This window comes from Maniola jurtina, chromosome 23 (genome assembly GCF_905333055.1).
Source record: "Maniola jurtina chromosome 23, ilManJurt1.1, whole genome shotgun sequence".
NCBI lineage: Eukaryota > Metazoa > Arthropoda > Insecta > Lepidoptera > Nymphalidae > Maniola > Maniola jurtina.
In genome coordinates, this window is record NC_060051.1 from 5,190,010 (window position 1) to 5,217,698 (window position 27,689).

General features: G+C 36.4%; 2 protein-coding genes across 2 annotated transcripts in view; both read right to left on the reverse strand.

Annotated features, from left to right (window-relative positions):
• LOC123877337 (dual specificity tyrosine-phosphorylation-regulated kinase 2) overlaps positions 1–27,689 on the reverse strand; it is a 254,577-nt gene that overhangs the window by 108,844 nt on the left and 118,044 nt on the right. The window lies entirely within an intron of this gene.
• LOC123877336 lies at positions 19,830–22,795 on the reverse strand. The gene is made up of 2 exons (XM_045923995.1): positions 22,076–22,795; positions 19,830–21,917 (listed from the first exon to the last, which is right to left on the reverse strand). The coding sequence occupies exons 1-2, from the start codon at positions 22,217–22,219 to the stop codon at positions 20,025–20,027; spliced, it is 2,037 nt and encodes a 678-aa protein (XP_045779951.1). The 5' UTR covers positions 22,220–22,795; the 3' UTR covers positions 19,830–20,024.

Sequence of the window (27,689 nt, forward strand, 5' to 3'; positions counted from 1 at the left end):
ATTTAATAAAGTTTATTCTATGTGTGACAGTTCGTTTTTCTTTATTACCAGTCTATGTCCGATTATCCGAATCGACCCCGGTCCCAATTAATTCGGATAATCGGCGTTCTACTGTACATTATATAGTGCTGTAAGGTTCCAAACATTTTTTTTAAGTATTGGCAGAACATCCAACTGCTTAGCCTAAGTACATACTTATATTAAGGATCGGTGGACCAATCTTTAATCTAAGTCTACATATTTGTTGCTTTTCTTTAAGCCACGCGTGAAATGTACATCACTCGAGTTACTTGTAAAACCTTAGCACGTATTGAGTAGCGTTTAGATTTTCATCTCGTACAACGTTATCTTACGACTTATAACACGTTACAAAACGTTCGATATTAAATAATAATATTGCCTTTGTTATCCGAACACGTGACACGTATTGCACTTGTGTGCTAAGCGTATAAACACACTAGAGACTTTTAGTTACGAAGCTTTTGCGATATTCGCTATCTTTCTACACACTTGCAATAAAGATAAAATTTATCTAAAGAAATTATATTATATTTATTTAAAGAATAAATGTACCTACCAAGAACATAGTATGTTTAAATAAAGAACATAAAATCAAGAATATAATGTAAAAGAACGAAGAACAGTTGAAACATCTTGTATTTCGTTTGCAGCCGATTTTTTCTTTGGAAATAAGATCGTGGATGATTTAGCCGAAGGAGCTATTATTCTTATCTGTGACTTAGTAGTGTACGTCCAGAGGTCAAGACGATGACCCCAATTCGATGAGCTTATGTTATTTTAGGTCTTCGAGATGCTTTAAAATGGAATAGGTAATCCAAACAAAGCAAAAGAAAAGCCCCAACTCACTGACTGACTTATGAAGTCGGCCCAAACTCTTGAACCTAGACAGTTGAAGTTTTACTAATGTTCCCTTTATAACAATGAATGAATGATGATGAATAAAAGGGATAATTCGAAATTCCCACGGGATAGGGATTAAAGAGGATTTCTATTTTCGCCGAGAAAGCCGCATATACACTTATAATTTTATTAATACACCAGGTAATAGGTAGATAGCTCCCGTTTCTACATATCCAGGCAATGTTTGTCTCCTGCCTGCTTTCGTAAAATTGCAACTATTTGTCATGCGACAGGTCGCGAATGTGTTTTCTCAATAGATACCTACTGCGACCCGTGCACTGTGGTCCGTGAATCATATGAGTAGCAATACAGGAAGTCTGTATTATCGTTAGTGCGTCGCAGCAAATGGAAACCTTTGTAGAGTTGAAACCGCATTACAATAATGCGTAATTTTCATTGTGACGGATTACTTGAGTGTTTTAATGGAAACAAAATTGGAATTGGGATTTCCTTGTTTGCAATAAAAACATTTCTTCGAAGTCCTTCACCTTCACAAAATATTCCTTCGTCTAATCAAATCAAGTAAAAACGTTAGGTTTTTACTGGATTTAAAATTTTAAACATTTTTATTTTTAAATAAACTTTTCGATTATTATTTTTATTTTATTTTACAAAACAATAACAAAAATGATGCTGGAATGGAGGTTACCATTCCAAAAATTTTTCGTGTACCTATCGGAAAGTGTAGCAAAGGCAGAGCCCAATTAGAATTCAAAATATTTTTATTAAATTAAACTTTTAAAGTACTTTTGAATCGTCAAGTGCATCTACCACTGGCTTGGAATGCCTTTCCTACCGAAAAGAACCAGCAAGAAACTCGGCAGTTGCTCTTTTCAATCTATACAATATTATGCCATGTTTAAAAGTAATTAAAGTCCCGCGCATTGCTGGAGCGAGCTGCAGGTCAAATCCACGCTTTTTATCTAGGATCTACAACGACAACTACAAGGACAACGACATCAAAAAAGTCGCAAGGAGCTAGAATCTAGATCCAGGCGAAGCAAAACCGCGGCGTGTGTACTAAGTATTGTGTATCTGTGCAAGTCCCTACAAGAGACTCCTGTCCAGCAATGGACGGGACGTCTATCGGTTGACGACGACTAACAAAAATAAGTAGCTTCGTATAATATAAATATAAATAAAATAAAAAATTAAAATTAAAAAAGCCTTTTATTTCTTCTAATTTTACAATAAGCATTAATTAAATATAACTTAAATACTAGATGATTAAAATAAAAAGTTAAATATCTTAAATTGAGTAGATTTTTTTTTTTTTTTTTGAAGAACCCTTTTCAGGTCAAGGCCTCCTCCAGAGAAATCCATTTTGCTCTGTATTTTCGTATAATATAAGCACAACAATAAACAAATCTCAAATAACAAGTTTTGATATTACATTTCAAATATGACCATGTTTTTCTCAGTCGAAATGCTATGAATAAAAATAATCTGCTCCGTATTTTATGTATCGCAAAATAATTTTATTTCAGTACGAAAAAAAGGACATCGCAAATGAACAAAGGCTGGAACAGGACGCTGCGATGTCATTAAGAGCTTTTGTGACGCGAAACATAATTATAATGCAACATGAGATGCTGTGAAACAAATAATTCCGCAAAACTGGAACTGTACGAGTGCGTGAACCCGTTGGAAATTAAAGCTATACTTTCAGCTACCATGAATGAATGAATGAATGAAATCTAATATAATATTGAACTAGAGGATGCCCGCGACTTCGTCCGCGTGGATTTAGGTTTTTGAAGATCCCGTGGGTACTGCTTGGTTTTCCGGGATAAAAAGTTGTCTATACTCGTATCAATAACATGGATGCAAGCTACCTCGGTATCAAATTTCATACAAATCCGTTGAGCGGATGGGTCTTTAGGAATCCCGCGGGAACTCTTTGATTTTCCGGGATAAAAAGTAACCTACGTCCGGCCCCGGGATATAAGCTAACTCCGTACCAAACGTCATAATCGGTTAAACTGTTGGGCCGTGAAAAGGTAGCAAACAGACAAACAGCCCGCCTCATACCTCGATTGTCATCTCGACTTGTCGCGTTCTATAAGGCTTTTTCTGGTTCAATAATATCAATATTTTACCCAAAAGCTTCAATCAGCAACTCACTCGTCTTGTTATAGGTATAACATTCATTTATTCAATAACCGAAGTTTATATGCCGACACAAAGGGATTTTCGCAATGTTTCACGATGATACCCATATGAGCTTTTATTGAGTTAAAAGTAAAATTGTACGAAGACAGACGAAAAATATTTGTTATTTGACAGACGTGAGTAAAGAGGTCATGAGTGTTTAACAATATCATTAAGTTATAACTTATATATTATGTACATAATACATTATATTTATAATTACATACCTACTCATCACCTCTTTCACGCAACTTAGGTTTAGTTGCAACATCCATTTTTGAGTACTTTTGAGTCAGATCTACATTTTTTATCCTTTCTGTCTAGTTTCTTCTCACTGGACCTATAATTTGGATTTTGAAGGACTAATTTGCATTGTCAAACAAAATCATGGAGCTAGGAATCAGCTTAGCTTATTACCAGAGTGGTCTAGACTCTAGAGTGGTTTAGACTCTAGAGTGAGGGAACTCTCGGTTTGATCCTGAATCGACGATATGTCCAATATTGGGCTATGGTGACGTGAAATCAAAGAAAAATAGGGCTACTTTAGGGCTACCTGCGTCAAATGTAGGTACCTACTAACATTTGCCGCCTGCCAGTGAGGTCGAAGCCTCAACATTTTGTTAGAAGTTCCCTAATTGTCGTAAACTGTGTTATTACGAAGCATAAAAATAACCCGAAAACAAACTCGACTGCGATTCTATGTAAGTACACACATATTATGAGTAGAATTTTGTACGTGCGCAACAGACAACATTTCATCTGTATTGATTTTACGAGTAAAAGTTTCCATTTTAATATTCAATGGAAAAATTTACGTCCACGCATGTAAAAAGATTAGTCCCACGTAAAAGCTAGTTAATAAAAAAAACCATTTATACATATTGATAATTATTACTTACTTAAAAATTTTAAAATCCTGACACAAAATCCCTATAAGAAAACTAGAATAGAGCTGATAACTCTCAAACGGCTGAACCGATTTTCTTCGATTATAGCTAGGAACACTCTCGATCAAGCCACCTTTTAAACAAAAAAAAACTAAATTAAAATCGGCGGTTCATTAGTTTAGGAGCTACGATGCCACAGACAGATACACACGTCAAACTTATAACACCCCTCTTTTTGGGTCGGGGGTTAAAAAGACATTGCGCGGTAAAATATTATAATATTGCTTCACAAACACAATAACCATTTGGGGGTTGAAGCACACAAAACTCTCCCCTGTATTGATTTTAATTCACTCAACCTATTTGAACGCGCCTCAGTAATATGATTTATTACAATGGTTTTTTGTGAAGAACGGATGGGAATATTTATATTTTATCCCATTTATTTGTGACTGGGTTGAAAGAATATAGTGCGTAAATTACGGTTGGTTACTCGATTGCACATTCGTAGAATAGTACGCGTTTAGCGTAAGGGACCATAAGGATATTTTTACACGACTGCCCAAAAAAGTATTATAAGAGTAATGTTTTGATGCAGCGTAAGATGAAACATGCTTGTCTAGAAGATACCTATTCAATCGTGATTTAAAGGTCTATACTAAGCGAAAATAGGGAGCATTGTCGGTGAACAGTCTGATAGAGCTATGCATATTTATAGATACCAACGCAACATCTCTCAACTCCCACCCTCGTATTTCGTAAGCACAGGGCCCTAGGAAACAGATAGATGCATTTGTCAAAATCATAATCCTGCCTTGTCTAGTAATAGTTACGACATTGGCAATAAGGACACGCGTGGGTCAGTTCTTCCGTTGGACTTACAACATACATAATCTTTAGTTACCCAAGTGCAGCCACCCAAGTTGTTACACTGCCTTGCGATAATCAGGACATCCTGCCTATTAGATATTATAGTATACAACCACACTATGAAATTAACTTAGTCCTTTCCAGATAGTTAATATACCAATATTGATGATCTATGATTATGTCGAATGGTGATGATACTTTCAGTGAAGGAAAACTAAATATACGAAAAGTCCTAAACAATGCACATCCCAAACCGTGGGATCTAGAAAGTTAAAACTTTGCATAGAGGTTCCCTTAATAATATAGTCAAAGAAAAGGGCAAATTTTTCGAAATTCTCATGAGATAGGGAATAAGCAGGATTTATACTTTAGCCGAGCGAAGTAGCTCTAGCAATATGATATCTAGATCAGATTAGGTAAATCTATAAGGATCGCAGATCAAATAAGCAGATGTTCAGTAATCATTAGGCCATAGTCTCATAAAGATCATTACTGGAACTATCTGGGAGTCTCTACCATCATTGAAATTAACGATCCTGAGCAATGAATTTAAATTTAAATTTAATCTGAAATTACTAGTACAATAGAATTTAAACACTTTTTTACCTTTTTTACAGCTGTTAATGATAATATCATTGTAAACTATCAATTCAAAAAGGCTCGTTGCCTAATTTAAAGTGCACTTTCACTCTCTTTATTAACCCCCGACCCAAAAAGAGGGGTGTTATAAGTTTGACGTGTGTATCTGTGTATCTGTGTGTCTGTGTATCTGTGTATCTGTGTATCTGTGTATCTGTCTGTGGCATCGTAGCGCCTAAACGAATGAACCGATTTTAATTTACTTTTTTTTGTTTGAAAGGTGGCTTGATCGAGAGTGTTCTTATCTATAATCCAAAAAAATTGGTTCAGCCGTTTAAAAGTTATCAGCTATTTTCTAGTTTTCTTGTAGAAAAGAAGGTTAGATAACCCTTAGGTTCATAATATTCAAGTGTCAATTGACAAATGTCAAGCTGTCAAGATGGACGTTGCCTAAATATACTTACATAATTATTTATTTGAAAATGATTTGTCGGGGGTGTTGAAAATTTTTAATTTACACTTGTCTAATTAATCAATTAGCGACTGCGATCTCGATGACAATCGCGATCATTAAGCTGATGATTATGATTAAAGTTATCCGCATTGTGAGCCGGGGGTCAGACGTTTAATTTGATTTAGATCAGGCTCTTTGTTGTCTCGGTTGCGAATTAGCGAAAATATTTCGTATGGCCTTTCTCTTACATGAGCTTACTGATTAAAAAACTTACAAGGTGTGGATTCTATAAGTAACAAATTTTACATATCGCACATAGATACATATAAATATACACAATAGATGCACAAGTGTAAATTAAAAATTTATAACACCCCCGACAAGTGAAGGTTACAGTAACTAGAAAAGAGCTGATAACTTTCAAACGGCTGAACCGATTTTCTTTGGATTATAGCTAAGAAGACTCGATCAAGCCACCTTTCAAACAAAAAAAACTAAATTAAAATCGGTTCATTAGTTTAGGAGCTACGTTGCCACAGACAGATACACAGATACACACGTCAAACTTATAACACCCCTGTTTTTAGGTCGGGGGTTAAAAAACGAAACTGATCAAGAAACTTTTTTGCTACCTACCAATTAATTGATTCTTTGTTTGTGTTTGTTAGAGTATAATTACACTCACCAGAATTCATGAACTTGAAAGGCCCAGCACTAATTTGGTTTAAAAGCTCGAAAGAAATTCAAGCCCCCAGGATAATAAGCCCTCGTTATCCGGCCTAATTCACTTTAAAAGCGCTTTTTAGGGCGTACATAAAATCGGTTAACAATAAAGAACTTTTATCGTCAAGATAAGCAAATAAAGGGATCGGTACATACTTACTGGTTAGCCATCTTTGGCGGCTTACAGAGATAAAACATGACATAAGGAAGCTTTAATTCAACGTATTGTTGCTATTTTTGTTGAATGGCAAATTTCATAAATAAATCAGTCTGACCTGCTTTGATACCTTGAAAAATTTCCACTTCCATTTAGCATCATTAGAAGGTCAAATATTTATTGAACAGAATCTCTTCAGTTTATGCCTACGATTAAATACAAAGATATATATGAAATACATACAACTTTTTATGCCATCGTTAACTAGATGTTCAATTTAGTGTATAATTAAAAACGTCTCACACACCTTCGAGCTAAATTCAACCATAAATTTTTCAACTTTAAGTTCAATACTAAATAAGCAAAAAGTACCGTCAACAAAATCATCCAATGTGGTCACAGCAGAGTAGGTAGGTTCTAGAGACCACAAAATGAAACGGGTCAGTACCCTGTAGTAATTGGGTTGGGCTTTAGAACAATAGATAGGTCTCAGCTAGATTATATCTAGGATCTAGATAAACGGTCACGATTTAGCATTAATCACAGCCAGACACGATTTTTTAAACGATCATAACTGGTTACTATTGTATCTCTTTATATTGTGTAACTCTATTATCTCATAAGATATTTTTTTATTTAATCACAATACAATAGTTAAAGCGTTATTTCAATAGATGACAGACTACATTTCCATCTAGTACAAGTCTACATCATCAACCTACATCCGTCGGCCCATTGCTGAGCACTGGTCTCCTCTCAGAATGATAGAGGATTTGGCTATAGAAAACCACGCGGGCCTGCTTCGCCGCCAGCAAGTGTTATTGAAGCGAGAAAAGTTTTGTTTTAACAATAATAAATAATTTGCAAAAAGCATACGTGTTTCAATACTAGCTGATGTCCGCGAATTAGCCCGCGCTTTATGCATTTTCTGAATGCTATCTCTGAGCTAAAATGTTAAGGTCGGTTTAACGATTTGATAAGGATGAGTTAAAAAAAACTGAATTATAATGGTTACTGAAGAAACTGATTAGGTATTGTATATACATGTTGGCATAACATAATTATATACGGATAAGTAGGTAAGAACTTTAGAATCATTTACACGCTGCCGATTTCGCGGGCTAAGGCAGTTGCAACTTTGATGAGGTCACGTACCTATTTGTGCCTATTGCTTCGAATAGTCAAGTATCATCAGCAACAATGTTGCAGGTTGCAAGTTGCAGCTACATAGTTCATTACGGGACATTAGCCCGCTTCCAACATATTTCCGTCGAGAGCTGGTGGGAGTTACTCGAGAACATCTTAAATAACGCCTGCAATCTTTATTTTGTGTGTGAAATTGAAATCTTCTTTAGGAGATTTAGGTGATTTTCGGAAGGGTAGAAACTTCAAGGTCGCGTCAAGGTGCTGATTTTATTGACATGATCATGACATGATCAACCCATTGCCGGCCCACTATTGAGAACGGGTCTCTTCTCAGAGTGAGAACGGTTTAGGGCATAAACTGCCACGTTAGCCCAATGCGGATTGGCAGACTTCACACACCTTTGAGTACATGGAGAACTCTCAGGCATGCAGGTTTCCTCACGATGTTTTCCTTCACCGAAAAGTGTCAAGTACTAAAAATGAAAATAAAATTTAAAAATTAAAAATCTCCTAATTCGCAAACCTACCGCTATCCGCCTAGCAGGTCTAGTTTGCAATCTGCAACATATGAGGAAAGGTTTCTTATAATTATTACAAAATTTCAACGTTTATAAAGCAACTTCACGAAATTGACCACCAGCACTTGATCTAATCGTCCTAGTAGCAATAACGTATGAACGTATCTGATGAAAATCGTTTTCTAATTGCTTATTAGCTGCGGTCAAAGACATATTTTATATAGACGGTACTACGGTGAGCTGTTTTAGTAACCTAGATAGACTTCGTTTTAATTTACACTGAGGAATTAACTTATATCAATCGTTTTAATTTATACAAATAGTATTAACTAATATGACTTTTCGAAACACAAGTGTAAATTAAAAATTTATCCCACCAAAAACATTTCACGTAAAAAGGTAGCCAAGACTCACAAGTTCATAATGTTTTCACTGTTAAAAAGTTATGAGATCTCTAGTAGAGCCAAGCCCCTAGCTGAGCTTAGATTTGTGCTGGCCATGGGAGCTATCCCAAATCCAAAGTATATAGCTTTTAAATGTTCTTGACTATATGACATTTATAACAATAACTAACAAATCACTCTACTTACAAGCTCTGATTCTACAAACCCTACATCTTGGTAAAAAAGGACGGCTTGGCCGTTTAATGTTCGTAAAACTAATACATGACATAACATATTTTAAGGCCATAAGGAATAGTTTGTTCGACAATTACTAATTTGTATTGTACTTCGTGATGGTCGCAGAAGCTATTCCGGGCTTAAATGTTATTTCAGATAAAAAATCCACGAACTGTAAACGGCCAAACCGTACTTTTTTACCAAGATATAGGGTTTGTAGAATCAGAGCTTGTAAGTAGAGTGATTTGTTATTTATTGTTATAAATGTCATATAGTCAAGAACATTTAAAAGCTATATACTTTGGATTTGGGATAGCTCCCATGGCCAGCACAAATCTAAGCTCAGCTAGGGGCTTGGCTCTACTAGAGATCTCATAACTTTTTAACAGTGAAAACATTATGAACTTGTGAGTCTTGGCTACCTTTTTACATGAAATGTTTTTGGTGGGATTTCATTTCTTTTTGGCAGGTGCCCTAGATTTTTTTTGGATCTATTTCTTGTAGGTACATCATTTACATGGCCCACTCTCTATCGTTACCTCTTTTTTTAAAAGCTTTTATTCAACTTGCAATGTACTCGTATGTAAATATGTTTGTTCGGGTGTAATCTTGCAACTCAATTTTGAAGCAGATATACCAAACTTCAGTCTTTTAGGACTTCAGGAAACACAGATACTTGGTACGTTTGATAAATCTGCCACGGATATCTTATCTTGAAAACTTTAGTATTCGAGTAACAGATTTTACAGATATGCTATCTCATATAAGAGGGGATGAAGGGGGACCCGATTTCTTAATTTATCTGTTGTTCATAATTCTTGAAATTCCTGCTTAATGCCAAATTTCAGTCTTCTAGGACTTCAGAAAGTACCCTAGAATTTGTGACTAGAAGTTTGACTGTCAATAAATCTGAAACTATAAAAGCTAGACAATTGATACTCAGTGCGTTTAATAAATCTGCCAAGGACATCTTATCCTGAAAATATCAGCATTCTAGCGACAGAATTTACAGATTTGCTTTTCCCATAAGAGGCGTAGAGGGGGGGGCAATTTCCAATTTCTTAATTTTCCTGTAGTTTGTATGCAATTTCTAGTCTACATATCAAATTTCAGTCTTCTAGGACTTCGGGAAGTACCTTAGAGGTTTTGAGTAGAGGTTTTGATGATCATCAGTGAGGGACGAAATCGGCGTATTTTAGGTATCAATAAATCTGTAACTATAAAAGCTAGATATTTGATACTTGGTATATTTGGTAAATTTGCTGAGGACACCTTATATTGAAAATTTCAGCTTTCTAACGTCATCCAGACCGAAGTTATGACGGGTCGAAAATACGGCGAAACACTTCGAGAAAAAGGTACGTAGCGCCCCGGCCGCCGTTTGGCTCGTCTTGGCGAACACCCCCGACGATCCAAAGTATTTGAGTTTTCCAAAACATCATTTTCAAATAAATAATTATGTATTTAGGCAACGTCCATCTTGACAGCTTGACATTTGTCTATTGACATAATATTAAGAACCTAACGGTTATCTAACCTTCTTTTCTACAAGAAAACTAGAAAAGAGCTGATAACTCTTAAACGGCTAAACCAATTTTTTTTGGATTATAGCTAAGAACACTCTCGATCAAGCCACCTTTCAAACAAAAAAAACTAAATTAAAATCGGTTCATTCGTTTAGGCGCTACGATGCCACAGACAGATACACAGATACACAGACACACAGATACACAGATACACACGTCAAACTTATAACACCCCTCTTTTTGGGTTGGGGGTTAAAAATCAATGGTCAACATGTCAGTTCTAAATTAATGGAAAAGTAGATGATGAAAAATTTCTGATATTATTATAGTCAACATAAATAAATAAAAAACTCTATAGGGTGACTCACTCATAGTACATCTATCTAATAAAATCTTTACAAAGCAATCACTCTTTTAACAAAGGTAACATCATTGTTGGTCAATAAATTGGTAGCTAGATACCAACCATAGCTGATTATCCAAAAAGAGCTAATAACGATTTAAAAAAATCTATACGTCCTTTCCTTGGTAGTAGGAGTGATTTGATTTTGTATGATTGTATTTGATTATGCCCTATATAGTAAATAAAGACAGCACTAAAACCCGACTACTACCCGCGAACTGCCAATAGATAGTTCTCATCATAACCCTTCCTATTGGCTTGGTCGTAGTCGGGTAAATAGGAGCGATGAAGAGAGCTATGTTCAGAGTTTCTCTACTTAATAACCTAATTTTTACAGATGTAAATCAACAACTTATCTTTTGATTTACCTACGTATTTGAATGGATTATAGATTATAATATAAACATAACCATTTCAACAGTTTAATGAATTAATGATTTATACCTATTAGGCGATATAACAATAATTGTCCACCGGATCCGTCGGAACGTTTATAACTGGACAAGGATTTGAACGTGTTTCCCACCGTCCGATGTATTTTATAGATCAATTAACTCCATACCATTAATAGAATGTCAACGACATCGGGAGGTCGATGAACTTGTCAGCTGCTTACTTGATTTATTGACATGATGATAAGTTCTGAAGTTTTATCTAAATACATATATAAAAGGAAAGGTCGACTGACTGACTAACTCGTTAACGCATAGCTCAAACTACTGGACGGATCGCTACTGGACGGATCGGGCTGGGTGCGTGTAGATAATTCCTATGACGTAGACATCCGCTAAGAAAGGGTTTTTGAAAATTCAACCCCTAAGTTGTGTAAATTGGGGTTTTCGAATTTGTATAGTCCACGAGGACGAAGTCGTGGGAATAAGCTAATTCTCTTCATTAAATTATTTTCTTTCCTATGGATTTATTTAAAAATTATCGTAACCTGTCCCTACCTTGGTAAAGTAAAATTGTTCACGCAGTCCTAAACTGTATGTGCGGCTGAACTTATTAAAAGGTTATTAATTTGAGTTATAATTATAATATAACCTGTGTTGATTCAGACGCACTTCAGACAAAATTAGCAAACAGATTTTTCGGCTAAGCTCAGGAACCACACTTTAAGCGAACTGATATTTATCTAAGGAAAAAGAAATATATCTATAACTTGATCAGACGTTAACAATCGAGCCGGTGTGTCTCAAATATCCATAGTCATTCTACTACATGCAACTTTAGTATTCACCACCGGTATCCAAGATTTAATATGATTACTTACAAAGTATGCGATACATGAGAGATAGGATCAAATGCATGCACCTAAAGATGTGTACGAAATGTGATTCAAAACACTTGAAGCATGCACAAGTGGTCGGAATAAATTATTCTAATACCTACTTATATTGTTCCTAAACGATTCATGAACATTTATATGCAGACAACGTACTTAGGACAAGCAAGATCTAGGTATGAACCTAAAATAATGTTCACCTATAGCTCTAGAAATTCGCAGGGTAGCATGACGGCAAGACACTAAATATTCATACTTTAATGGAACATCGCCACAGTGCAGCTACTTCAGCAAGTACAAGTAATTCCAAGCAGCACTCTTAGGAGACCTGAAGAAACCAATTTGGGATTTCTAAAAATGATTAAAAATTTATCACACTAATATAATAAAGGCGAAAGTTTGTATGTGTGTGTGTGTTTTGTATGTTTGTTACTCCTTCACGCAAAAACTACTGGACGGATGTGGCTGAAATTCGGAATGGAGATAGATAATATCCTGGATTAGCACATAGGCTACTTTTTATCCCGGAAAACCAAAGAGTTCCCACGGGATTTCGAAAAACCTAAATCCACGCGGACGAAGTCGCGGGGGTCAGCTAGTCAGATCATAAAAATTAAAGCCAAAACTTTTTGATGCAGTGTAGAGAAAAACTAGAGCTAGGGATCCATACATCGTGTCAAGTAAACTTAACAATAATAATTAAGATCATAAGCAAAGCGCAAACTTGTCAATCATTAAACACATAAATCCGTCTTTTGCTATGCTGCTTCTCTGAAAAGTTTTAAACTTTGTTTCTTTGTTCTGAAGCGAATTACTTATTTACATAACGACTAACGACCTACCCCAGCTTCGCGTAGCCCATAACAATTTTTGAAAATAAAATGCAGCATAAATGTCACTCAGGAATAATGTAGCTTTTTAATAGTGAAAGAATTTTCTGAATCGGTTCAGTAGTTCGAGAGATTACTTCCTACAAACAAACTTACAAACTTTGCTCTTTATAATATTAGTATAGAATATACACAGCTTATGCCCTGGTCTCTAATACAGCCTATCACGCTGTGTTTGACTACACTGTGCCCTAATTCTGTATAGGACAATTATGTTAGGTAATTCCTTACAAAACTTTGTAAAAGCACTCACTCAAGCCCTTTATTCGCGTGATAGTCAACCTTATAGTCAACTTAATAATGCTTGTGATAATTAAACAGAACTTGGCAAGTTGTTATAATAACAGATGGTGTAAATAATGGTAAAAGACCATATTGTTTGCAGTCTTGCAAAACTTAATATTAAATAAGTGACGAAAATAAAACCGACTTCATTACAAGTAAGTTACATTCATTACAAGGAATTTCTAGTCATCAGTAAGGCAGTCAGAAACTCGGGTTAGTTAGTATTACAAAAAATCTACCACTGAAACTGGTTCAGACTTAAGATTTCAAATAAACAATTACCTACATATAATATGAGTGTAATTCGATTACGTTTATCAAAGTTTGAAAGTTCGTAGTTTAGAACCCCCGTAGCTTTAGTTTTTAAGTCGTAATTATCACCATCACCTACCTCACCTATTTCACATTCAAAAAGAGCAAGTGCTCTTTCTGAATATTATATATTATGTAACTTTTGAAAAATAAATCATTGGACCTTATGCAATACGGTCCTAGTACGTAACTAAACTAAAACCTAGAGTAGGTATGGATTATAGCCTTCACCTCTGTCTGACATTTGACCTACTGCGCGAATACAGAAACTGCACGGTGGTTTTTACAACGGTGCACCATAATATGATTAAGGCTAATGGATAAATTCCTCCAACATTTTCCTGGAACTTATACGTGTCTGTATCGTTATTTTCCTTCAAATTATAGCTATATTGAAACCTTTGTTATTCTTTATTAACCCCCGATCCAAAAAGAGGGGTGTTAAAAGTTTGACGTCTGTATCTGTCTGTGGCATCTTAGCTCCTAAACGAATGAACCGATTTTAATTTAGTTTTTCTTGTTTTCGAATCGTACAGCGGTGGATTGAGTAAGACTTCGGCCTCCTACCGAGGGGTCCAGGGGACACAATTCTAACTTTTCGGAGTTAAGTGCGTTTTTAACAATAAATATCACTTGCTTTAATCATGAAGGAAATCATCCTGAGGAAACTTGAATGCCTTCATAATGTTCTCGGCGTTGTGTGAATTCTGCTAACTCGCACTTGGCTAAATTGGTGGACTATGGCCCTACAGCTTTTTTATTCAGAGAAGAGACCAGTTTTCAGTATAGTGGGTCGGCTACAAGATTAGTTAAGATGATAATGGTACCCTATCGTACAAACAAAGAAAAGACAACTTCTGTTTTAATGATACACTCATCACACGGCTTTGCCTAAATTTAGCCTTTACTTTTAATTTCCAGCTAGGTATAGACCAACTTTATTCTTCGCTTTATTGTACCAGTAACATAGCAAAAAGCCTGCCTTAAATTTAATTAATGACTAATTGATATTTTTAGTCAAACCAGTCAACATAATTACGTATGCAGACTATGCTATCACGCACCATACAAGTAAATGGGTAATTAGTAGCTTATTTACATCTCAAGTGTCATTATAGTATCCCATAAACGGATGCATAGTGTAGTGACGCCACACTGCGCACGAGCGTGCAAACGATGAACCGTGATAATGCATTTCCGGGAAAGAGAAACATTACTAATAACATGGTCTGGTATGGTGAAACGCCATGTAGATTAGTGCCGGTATATACATCAGACTCAGATTTTTAGGGGTCCATAGTAACACAAGGAACCCTGATAGTTTCTTATAGGTATAGCGTATATAACTACAGTTCACGACATTTAGGAATCTTCTAACAAAATGCTTCGACGTCACAAATGCAGGCGTCAAATTGTTTTTTTTTTATTTGGGGGCTCATCCTTAAATAACCTACACACATATCTTACTAACAGTTGCTGCAGGGAGCCGCTGGATTCAGGCGGCGCAAGATCGTAGTATGTGAAAGTCCCTATAAGAGACCTATATGCAGCAGTGGACGTCTATCGGTTGATAATGATGATAACCCACTGCAAGTCCTATTTTCAAAGACCTGTTTTGACTCTAACGGCCCTGTCATTATTTAATGATTGACTATCTGGCTGTACATGATGCTTTAACGTCTTGTGATTGATTTAAGGATTACGACCTCGCCGGATGATAAGTGATGATTTCTCGTAAGCTCTAAGGCGGAAACACCTAACATCTAAACAGATGTACACAGCCTACAGGTTACTAGGTTTCAATCTTTGAAAGCTTTGCCTGTGATCTAAGAGTTCTTAACTAATCTAAAAATCTACAAACAAAAATCACATTTTTTTAAAACTCGTTTCAAATTCTATTTCTCATGAAATCATATTTTATAATTTCCTCAAAAGCGAAGCTTAAATCTCCTTTGACAAAATATGCGACAGTTAAGTGTGTTAATTGAATAATTACGTGTACAAAATTCACATTATTATAAAAATTACATAATAAAAAACTTTCACACATTAAATAAATACCAACATACATACATCACACGCGAAAGTGTCGCTCTCAATTAAATTATCAGCAGCCAACTACCAAACTTCTTTATGGTAACTTCCCACGGTGCGTGATTTAGCGAATAACGTACGAATTGCCACTGAAGATGTTTGCGTCTTAAAACAGTACTGAGACCTAGTCTTGATGGCAAATATTACTACTCCAACTAAGCATAAATCTTTTAGAGTACCTCAATAAGACAATCTATAAGACTTACAACCGTAGAGTGTAGAGCCTTAAAAAAAACTCAGAAAAAAAGTCGAAAAAAGCACTTTTAGCGCTATCATGATGGCCATTTTGGCCAATATTGATGAAAATCAACAGACACCGGCTTTCTATGCGCAAAATCACGCGCATATTTAGACGACCATAGTTCGGCCCATAAAAAGGCGCACCGTAGGAGCTCAGCTTTATATTACAACAAACGCTTAAAATAAGTATGCAATAAAAATAATAATGGCAGTAGAAAGTCCTTCACGGATACGCATTACGAGTAGAATAGTTGGTTGCTCGTGGATATTGCTTGCAGGCTTAATGAGCTATAAATGCGGTAAACGAGCCACAACATAACGTCCATACATCGTTTATACAAACATCGTAAAATGGATATAAACTTGGCCAGTCAAGTGTAAAAGATGAAGCATATTCTCTATAGTGCGGCCTATGTGCGCCCAGCCTGGTAGAGTAAAGGCCGTTGCACTGAACTCTAAACCTTTGTCAATTTCATGTCCTCAACTTCTATACCACGTATACTAAAGTTTTGTCGATTTTAATGTTCTTTTTAACCCCCGACCCAAAACGAGGGGTGTTATAAGTTTGACGTGTGTATCTGTGTATCTGTCTGTGGCATCGTAGCTCCTAAACTAATGAACCGATTTTAATTTAGTTTTATTTTTGTTTGAAAGGTGGCTTGATCGAGAGTGTTCTTAACTGTAATCCAAGAAAATCGGTTCAGCCGTTTATTGTAACCTTCACTTGTCGGGGGTGTTATTAATTTTTAATTTACACTTGTTCTAATATATGGCTAACTTTTACCTTTACCTTCACACCAAAGACATTATGTAAGATACTGATTAAACTGTCTGGAGAAGAGACATCGTTTCAAATCTCATTAGTGACTCAATGATATGTTTGGGTAACGGTATCACTCCATAGAAAATGATAATGCAATCAAAACTGGAACGTGATAACTTGGAAAAATGTATGTTAGATGTGGATGTTGTAACTATAGAGCCTTATCGTTGATGGGCGAGTAAAATACACAGCAGATAGTAATAGGATCCCGATAGGCATCCTTCGAGTAAGGAACCCTGAAAACATAAAAATATATAAAAGATGAAACAACACTTTGTGTGGGAGAGAATTGACGAAAAACTATCCAGTACGTTCGATTTGATTTTCACGCTAATAAATCTGTCTGCAACAAGCGTAGGCATAGAGCCATGTATCTCACATTAAAAATAAAAGCCCGAGCTCCGACCACAATACATAGACTAGGTACGCTAGACACATTTAAACCCTAACATCTGCCAGTAGACGTGATACGTGCATAAATATTTCCGCCGCTCCCAGCGATATTAACTTCGACTGAAGTTCTAAACTGGTCGCATTGTTCCAGGCTCCACTGCCACATTTCACCGCCCGCAAAAAGGCGAACTTAATCCGACAGTGCAAGGACAGGTTTTAAAGAGAGACAGACATATCTTCAGTGATAGGATCATGATGGGTGGAGGCGAGACAAATCGATTGGTGCACTACGAAAACGTGAAATTAGATTGAGGAAAGAGATAATGATATTCATAATCCTTGGGAAGAAAAGGGAAGGCAAGAGTTCGGGACTCGAATTTTGAGGTTGCCACGTAAACAAAAAAAAGCGGCTTTTCGTTACAGATTGTGTATCAAAGTGTTCAAGAGTTTTTTGAACAGAAAGGTGAACGTGTTCTTTTGAACTGTAGACGGGAGGTAATTCGTTCCGAGGCGCTCATGATAAGTATATTCCGTTATCTCGACTCGGACCCATCATTACTTAGTCCCGGGGAAGCAATTAGAGTCCAACGGAACGGCGTACTAAACTCCCGACTTTATGAACGGAGTTATTTTAAATAAAGCTGGAATTTAATAAAAGGATTTGTCTGGGTCAAATTAAGGCTGCGCACTCCTGGGGAGTTTCTTAAACGAAACACATTTTGTTTAAGTTAGTTTTTTTTATAATTCGATGGAACTGAATATGAACGTTTTTATACCTTCGTATACGAATTAAGTATCTTTAGATATTCCAGTAGTCCATTGACTCTGTTTAAGCAGATTCTGCGTGGTGGACATAGCCAAGCCTTTCTCAATCTTAGAGAGACCCGTATAGTGGACCGTTGGTGATGATGATGATGAAGCAGATTGTTGCCTCTTGAGTGTAAGTTTTAAAGTCACCAAACGCATGTACGTAGCCGTTCATACAAATTACAAAGTGAGCGATTACCTACCTATCCTTTGGGAAAGACCTACGTCTTGCAATAGACTTTAAGGGTGATAATGGTAACTACATTAACCGATTTCTAAAAAAGACATGGAAACTATCGCCTTTGCATTCAGTAGCCCACACGATAGTAGGTATAATGATTTGTGACATTGACATCATACCTATTGCAACATGTTGCCTACTGAAAAGAGAAACCCCCGTTTGTTTACTTGAAAACCTCAGAGCACAGACTTACCATGAAAGGAATATCAAGGAAAAATCGGTATGAAATAAGGGAGCTTTGATGTGAATATAATTTTCGAATTAGTCGCCCCACAGGTTCCCCTACAGCTAACACTTGAATGAAAATTCCAGCTCAGCATACATTAAAGGAATCTTCACCAAAATGTTAACCCTCTGAACCTAACTAGTTTCCGAAGGGCTTCGAGATCGATAAAGTCCAATTAAGACCCTTCCAAGCTCTAGACAGCGGTCACCCTAGTTAGGTATTGTGGACCCCATCTGGTATTGCTGATGGGGAATGATTTTCGAGGGTGGTAGTATTGATTTTTAGAAGCATTCATTTTTTAAAGTATCATTAAAGAAGCAACCTAACTATCGATATTGGGCAAATCCCGTACATTTCCACGATAAATCGTGTGTAGTAGTTGCATTCACGTGTGAGACTGGCCCAGTGGCGTGTAACAACGGAAACATGTGATTCTTAACACGCTCTATTTATACTCTGTAACTGCGCGGGCGCAGCACTCGCGATTGGCGAGAACAACTTAAGTGATGTTCGTACATTTCACATCGATAACGATAGATAATAAACGATTAGTTATTGATAATACGGCAGATAAATAGTCAAATATTTGAAGAAAAACAAATATCAAAAAACTTTTACTATGCCAAATAATATCAAATATTTGATGAAAATCAAACTTTTGACACTAATACTAAATACGACTGAATAAAATGTGTTTTAATTAAATATAACGTTTGACAGAATATCAAAAATACTTGAAGTACATACATATAGAAATAGTAATAAACCCTCGCGAAAAAAAAACCGATTTTGATGTTCATTTCGTAAATACTAAGGATTCGAAAAAAGTTTACAAACTGTGTTTGTACTAGTAACCATACCTGTAAATGAAGAAATTGAATAGTTATTTGCGAACAATTATTACAGAAATAGAAATAAATACATGTTATTTTTAACAAAAACTCCAGCAATTACTTAAATGAATCCGTTCTCGCTAGGAAACATCCTAAGTAATAAAGATGTTTTGCCATTTTATGACTTACTCAAAATGTCATCGTAATATTGCTTTTATCGATAAAACTATTAATCGACCATTCAACATCCCTACGATTTAAAGAACAATGGGTAATTTTGTATGGAACCCGTACCCACCGTGTAGCATTTTAGACTAGGTGTCATTTAGAAGAGGCATAACTGACTGACAGAAAAATGAATGAACGAATGAATGAATGAATGGGAGACCGAAGTTATGATAACTTCTTTTTTGCATTTTTAATTGCCAAGTATTATAACAATAGCATATTTTTCTGTTCTATAAACCAAATGAACAACCAGACATTCTTCCATTCTAAAAAGAGACCATCAGCTTAAAAGCTAAGACGTTCTCTCTTCCTTACCTCCATACCGTTCGTTTTTGCTACGGGCAAAATATTAAATAAAAAACCATCAATCTTAAAAAGCACAGTTTTATTACAGAACAAAGAAGCATCATTTTTATATGGTATTGCTACTTTCAATTATTACATCGTCCCAGGCATTTGCCGGACCAACGAAGTTATCTAGGTGCCTACCCACACCTAAGTACCATATTATGCTAACAGTGTGGGCACAGGCGCCTAGAGTTCTCATACCTGTCATGCAGGAACAATAATATGCTGCGATAGCTTCTCTGCCCTGGATGTTCTCTTTAAGCAAAATATATGTGTAATATATTTTATTCGAGACGTGCCTCGATAATATGCGGCCTCTAATTAATGAGCAGTTTTCTGTCACCAGCCCATGCTCCGCCATACTAGGGCTAGGGCTAGAAGATACCTCTATATTATATAAACCATCTCCACCTCGCAAATGCTCGGCAACGTACGATCTAGCGAGTTTTAAATGGTATGTTCCCAAACTGAATAAAATGACGTCTTCTTCTGTCAATTGTGGAAATGGTATTAATGTAGCCGTCATTGTAGTGAACACCGCCCGTTGTCGATTTATATTTTCTGTGACTACATAATTGCCCAGTATATTGTGTTCGTTTATTCTTTGAGCTATTATTCCGATAAAGGCTTGGGCATGCTCATTGTCCGTCAGAGGTTGCCTAAATGCATTTATAAGTGCTCCTGCAATGCGAAAGTCTGTAAACACGTGAGGGAGTGTTTTATTAATAAGTGTATGCCTGAATATCTTGTAGTCTCTTTTGAACCATCCATTTATGACTTCAATGACCCATCGCACTATTGTGATTTGTCGAGATTTATTTGCTTGTATGTCTGTGAGCTGTGTGGCATGTCTGTCTTTGCTCGGCGGCATATGGGCAACATAACCTGCACTTTCTATTTCTGGTATAGAGTCTCTGAACCCTCGATCTAAGATAAAAACGTCATCTGTTTGTAATACTATATGCACTGGGGACGTGGTATCATTCATAATATCACTCATGATTTGGGCATCCGTTTTGGTTGCAGCGTATGGTCCACATATATCTATAATATAGCCGTCTGGGCATGTAATTAAAAAGGGTTTTAACAGGTTTTTGTACTTGTGTAAGCTGTAGGTTTTTTTTTGAAACAAAAAGTTTTTACTTTTCTGGACGTATATATATGAACCATCACATAGAACTATCGCCACTGGATTTAAAGGGTTGGAGTATAAATATGATGGCACTGCAAGGCTGTGAGCTATGATATCATTACGGCTTATATGATTAAAACCTAAATGGCGAACAACAAAGTCCTGCGTCAAGCAGTTTCGTGCAGTTTTAAGTAAAACGCCAATCGTTTTTCGAGATACACCTATTTGTGAGGCTATACGAGTATTTGGTTCACCAGACCTAAGTTTTAATAAATAGACACCCAGTGCAGTTTTTGGTCTTTTACATTGAGCTAAAAGAGACGGTGTTTCACTTAAAATGGTTGAGAATTGTTGGTGTGTTAAGCCAGTTAGGTAAAATAGATCCTCAGGTGAAATGTTGTTTACATTGTCAAAATCTATATTTGTCTTATGTTTATATGCAGCTCGTAACGTGTCGATCATGTCTTTTAGCTGATCTGGCGTGAATATCGTCTCCCCATTTTCATACAGGGAGCTCCAATCATTTGAGTTGATGTGATGTGCACAAATGCGTGCATTTTCAGGAACGTATACGCTATAATCAACTAACAAAAGTACTTTTATAAAGCTGGACACTCTATGAAGTTCTTGGTTGATGCACCCGCGGAATAAGCAGTGACGCGCCGTATTTGCAACCCGCCTATAAGTTGGAACCGACGTTGGTTGCATGGTTGGTTGCTCTGGATTTCCGAGTTCTTGGTTTTGTTCTTGTTCGAACCTGGCTTGCTGTCTTCTTCCAGCTACCCAACAACGATGACACATATATTGGACTTGATTGAGGGCCATCTAAAAGAAAAAAACCTCAAGTTATCTTCATGTTATTTTTTATTTGAGGGCATACTTTGACGTTACGTATTAGGTATGAGTAAACACAAAGACACTGCAAGAGCAAATACTACTAAGTCATATGTATGATAAATGAAAACAGTTAAGTTTTTACTAACCTCATTTATGTTAATCCGTTCCATCACGTACTCTGTGAAGCCTGGATTGTCTTCCAAATAGTCTCGCGTCAGATGATGCCGGTTTCGGTCACGTAGTACTGATCTTGTACACGTAATACACACTACACGGCGTTCACCTTCCATTTCGTCAAATCCAGTCGTTAAGCAATACACTAAAGTCCGTTGTGAAGGCTGAGGTTGTAGGTAAAACAATGATAAAAAAACTAAGATGACAAAAATGCGCGCGCTCAAAGATAGTTCCAAACAGGTACTACCCGTACAGATAAAGAATGGGATTAGAAATGGCGGCAAAGTAGGCCGGTTTTGTCAGCATAAACGGGATGTATAGCGACAATCCGCTAAGTGCGAGTGAGAGGTTAGAAAGCGACGCCATTTTCAATACCATTCTTTATGTGTACGGGTAGTACTAACTAGTAACTTGGCGAGAACAAAAGATCGAGGCGGCGCGGCGGAGGTACTGACGCCACACTATCTATCTCACTTGCACTTATGCACATTTATATCGCGAACATGTTGAATGCGCTTGAGGGAAATTCGATGATTTTCGGCATTTTTAACGCCGAATATCTTTTTTCCCCCATGAGCTACAAAGTTGGTGTCATACAACAAGTTTAAATATTTTCAAAGACCTTTCTAATGGTACCGGTTTCAATTTGCTACAAGGGTGGGTACGTTTTGTTCCATGTTCTTTAGCATTCAGTTAGAGTCGCCTCAGCCTGGCGATCGGACGTCCTGAATTTTGGGAGCGACGAATTTTCATTCGGTAATAGTACGCCGATGTTACAAAACTTATAATGTATGAATGTAATGTTCCATTATTTGGCAAGCCTCGTGGTTTCCAGTAATAAATATCCAGATTTATCTTTATAACATTGCCCACTTGATTCGACATTAAATATTAAAGTTAAGTTTAATAAATATAGAGTCATTTAGCTCCTGTCCGATTTATGTTACTTATAATATGTACTTAATATTTATTATAAATAAAAAAGTGCGTCTATCTGTTATCTTTTTACGGCTCGTCAGCTTAAACAATTTCGACGAAAGGTGCATTCCGGAGACGGAAATTGCATAGGCAACTTTTTATCCCGGAAAATCAGAGAGTTCGTACCACCATTTAGATCGATAAATCTCCCACTGCGCAAGTTCAAGGTTATTTTATCGATATCAACCCATCGCCTGCTGTTTATTTAGTATGGGTTCTCTCAGTATGAGAAGGGTTTAGCCACGCTGATCAAGTGCGGATTAAGAAATACGTATGAGAACATCTCGAAGAACTCTCAGGCATGCAGGTTTCTTCGCGATGTTTTCCTACACCGTGATTTAGATAAAAATAATTTTATTAAGTAACAATGAGACAGCATCAGGTACAAAAATTTAGGTTACAACGCACCGGCTTACCTAACACTAACCACAAGATTTCACACCACGAACGCTATAATAATTGTTGCAGAATTCCGACGATTAATCTTTCAGCTCTAGTTGTGTTTCGCCTTTTCATGTTTTTGCTACTCTGAGATGGAAACGATCCTACTCTAAATCTATAAATAAAAGGGTGGCTGTACCGTCCTTTACTAAGTAGCAAAGATATTATAAAACTCTAGACAGGCAAAGCTCATACATTTGTATTTTAATAACTCTAGGTAAACGCGTCCCATCTTAGACCACATCATCACTTTCCATCAGGTGTGATTGTGGTCAAGCGCTTGCCTATAGTGAATATATTAAAAAAAAAACTCAAAATTTAAAAAACCCCCAACACAAAAATCTATATAAGAAAATTAGAAAAGAGCTGAAACTTTCACACGGATGAACCCGATTTTCTTCGATTATAGCTAAGAACACTCTCGATCAAGCCACCTATCAAACAAAAAAAAAACTAAATTAAAATCTGTCCATTCGTTTAGGAGCTACGATGCCACAGACAGATACACAGATACACATGTCAAACTTATAACACCCCTCTTTTTGGGTCGGGGGTTAAAAAGTGAAGACTTTGAACGACATCCACCTCGCAGCACAGACTACATAGATAATGGTGCGCTGTTTATGCACCTTTGGGTAAAACGACGCCATGCAAGCATGCTTCAAAACATAGCAGCTAGCACTAATCTATAGAAATAAATGCTAGACTGGCCGTACTTATTCTTAGTTGATGGGTTGAAATGACGAAATTTCAAAAAAATAACAATGTGACTTTATCATATTACTAGCTGATGCCCGCAGCTTCGCCCGCGTGGATTGGTCAGATCCCCTGCAGCATCAGGATTGAGGAGTTGGACTCCAAATTTTTTATGAAACAATATCGCAAAGTTCCTCTATGGATTAAAAAAGAAATGACGCAAATCGGTTCAGAAATCTCGGAGATTTCGGTGTACATAGGTAGAAAAACACAACTCCCTTTTTGAAAGTCGGTTAAAAAAGTAGCCTATGTTACTCCCTGGTCAATTCTCTACTTGTCTGTGAAAATCCCGTCAAAATCGGTTCAGCCGTTCCCAAGATTAGCCTTTTCAAACAGACAGACAGACAGACAAAAATTTTAAAAACGTGTGATTCAGTTATAGTATCGTTCAAATAACCATATGACCTTAATATGCGGTAGTTATTTCGAAATTACAGACAGACACTCCAATTTTATTTATTATAGTATAGATTAGTATAGATTATAGGGACCTACTAGGTACTAAGCGAACAGAACTGACGAGGTGGTGCTGCCAAGTGTCGACCTGCGGTTACAGGCTATTTTAAGCACAGACAATTAATTTCATGGTGTACTGAATATTGATCGTTTAAATAGGTTGCAAAATTTGGCACCTCTTCCTCGTCCTAGCATAAACCAGGGTATGTATTTATTATTCTAGATACATATTTATAGACGTAGTTGGAACGATTGATACAGCATCCCGAAACTTGTCGTAGAAAAGAGAGGATAGATACTCAATATTCCATCGTACAGGTCATAAGGTGCAAATTGAAAACGCTCTAACAAACAGGTACCAGGAGAACAGGAATTAAAGGACGTTGACACGTATCTTGTCTGTAATGCGGTAGGTATTATGTTACAAATAGCCTTTTTCCTTATTTTCTGATTCAGCCTCTCGAGTTCTGAGGTCGTGTTATGTGACGAAGTGCAGTTCATGGCAATTCGATCGATTAGCAATGCGTCGTTCTATGTATAAATTTATAGGTACTACACAAAGGCAGGACATTGCCACCGAATCGACACGGAATTAGATTTAAATACAAGTCATGTTATTAAAAAAAAATAACACGACTGACCCACCAAAAATGTACTAAAAGTAAATAACCATATTGAAACTTTTTTCTAATTTATAGACAGTGTCTCTCGGGATGATGTTAGGATTCGACATGTACATGAAACCTGAAAATATTACACTCCAATTTTTGGACAGTTCTGTAAAAATGCTATAGTTAGTTTATCCAAAAATTCTTTAATTCTCATAAGAAAGGGATATATTTTTTTTTCGTAAGAATAATAAATCAAAAATGTCTAGGTACAAATTTTTCAGAGAAAACTCCGGCAATATCAAGAGAAGTCCAGGGCAACTCACTATCTCATCCACTCGATCTAACCACCAGGACATCAAGGCTTTAAAATAATCAAGTCATAAACAGGGTTGCATTACCAGTGACCAGTCTAACTACAGGAGCAGGAGCTCAAAAGTTCATAGACATCTCAGCAAGTCTGATGCCAACTAGGTACGAGAGGTCACGACAGGGCGTTCCCACTGGTCCGCGGCTATTTCGAGTCCAGACGGTATCACGGTTTATCGATCGTACGATATGTTGCGAAACTGGGCGCTTGTAGAGAACGGACCTCTGGTTAATAAGGAGAAAACGTTACCGGTTTCGATGGTGCTGATAGGGAAGAATAAGACCAGTTTGTAAACGATATGTATCTGAAAACCGGCGACTTGATGTCAACTAGACGTTTTAAAACTCAGCATCTCCGTGAAGCTCTTATCATAGTAACTTTCATTTGTTCTGATCTCCTAGTATGTTAGGTTATAAAGATAAGAGAAACTTGAATAAAATGTTCTTAAATATTGGATAGAATCAGGCGTTACTTTCTTCTTGCTAAAATGTTCTTCTTTAAGGGCCACAAAAGTTAGTCTTAGTTAACCACATAAATGTCCCACAACTGAGAAAAACTCTCCTTTCAATAGAGGAAAGAGCTTAAAAATAAAGCTTAGAACCACGATGCAAGTAAGTTTTTGCCATGGGTGGTATCGACACATAGGTAGGTACTGTTGCATGGTCACGGACCATGGTACCTACTGTACGGTCAGTTGATTGTTATAATAAGATTATGTTAAGAATACGTTCGTACATTATCCACTTACTGCCCAGTCGATAAGTTATTTAACAACGTTGTTATATTTGTCAAAAACTGTATGGACTTTTATGACAATTAACGGTATCGCTATCAATGGATTACGGATAGATTGATTATATAAACCGTTTACATAGATCGATTATATACCGTTAGTAAACATAAACGTAAATTAAAGATAATTTATTATCAAGCCTACTTACAAAAAAAGTGTGCCAACAATTTACATTTTCCTGCGATCTAAAATATTAAAACAAAAGATTCGCACACATTTATATTTTAAAATGGTAACGCGATCTAGGTACGAACACTTATAAAAGTAGAACAATAACAGAATTTGATATCGTACACACAACTGTAATCTCTTGACCTAGACAAATATTCCTCAAATAACTACCTTGCCAATTTGAGATAAATATTGGAATTCAATCCCGAAATTGAACTTTTATATAGAGTCTAAACCTGAAATGCCCTATATGAATCATAAATAGAATCTAGATAGAAATCAGGTATTTGTCAGAGTTAAGAAGATTTTAAAAATATTTGTCTAGAACGAAAAACATCATATTGGTTCCGCATGTACCTATGGACAAAACTAGAGTTGGTCATACTTAAAATGATCAATATTTAAAAAATGAATCGTAACCACACAGATGATAGACGCACAAACCCACTGGACTGGAATCTATATCTAGTTTTACTAAGGAACTCAAAAAAAGTTCGAAGAAATGCAAGTTTATCACGGAAAACAATGACTTATTTGGAAAACGTGATAATGATAAAAAAAAATAAGAAAAGAAGAATTAATAAAACAAATCGAAAACAAAAAGGGTTCTACATAACTATACGTATACTAAAATTAAATAAAAACGTAATCTGTTAGCAACTAACTAATCTTTTGTGTCCAGTTAGTAGATATCTACTCTAGCGAAAATAGCAGTTAAAAATCCGGCCCGGTAAATCCAGGAATAGCTTAAAAGTTTAAACTTTATGGAGCGGGGTGTGTTCGCTTCGTTTACGACTCTTCATTCGAGTCCGAGGGTGGGATTCAGTTTATAGGGTAAGCTGCAAGGGTTAATTAAGATAGCTTTTGATATTTCGTTGGTTCAAACATTTAAAATGTGATTTTTCAAGTGTAAATTAAAAATTTATAACACCCCCGACAAGTGAAGGTTACAGTAACTAGAAAAGAGCTGATAACTTTCAAACGGCTGAACCGATTTTCTTGGATTATAGCTA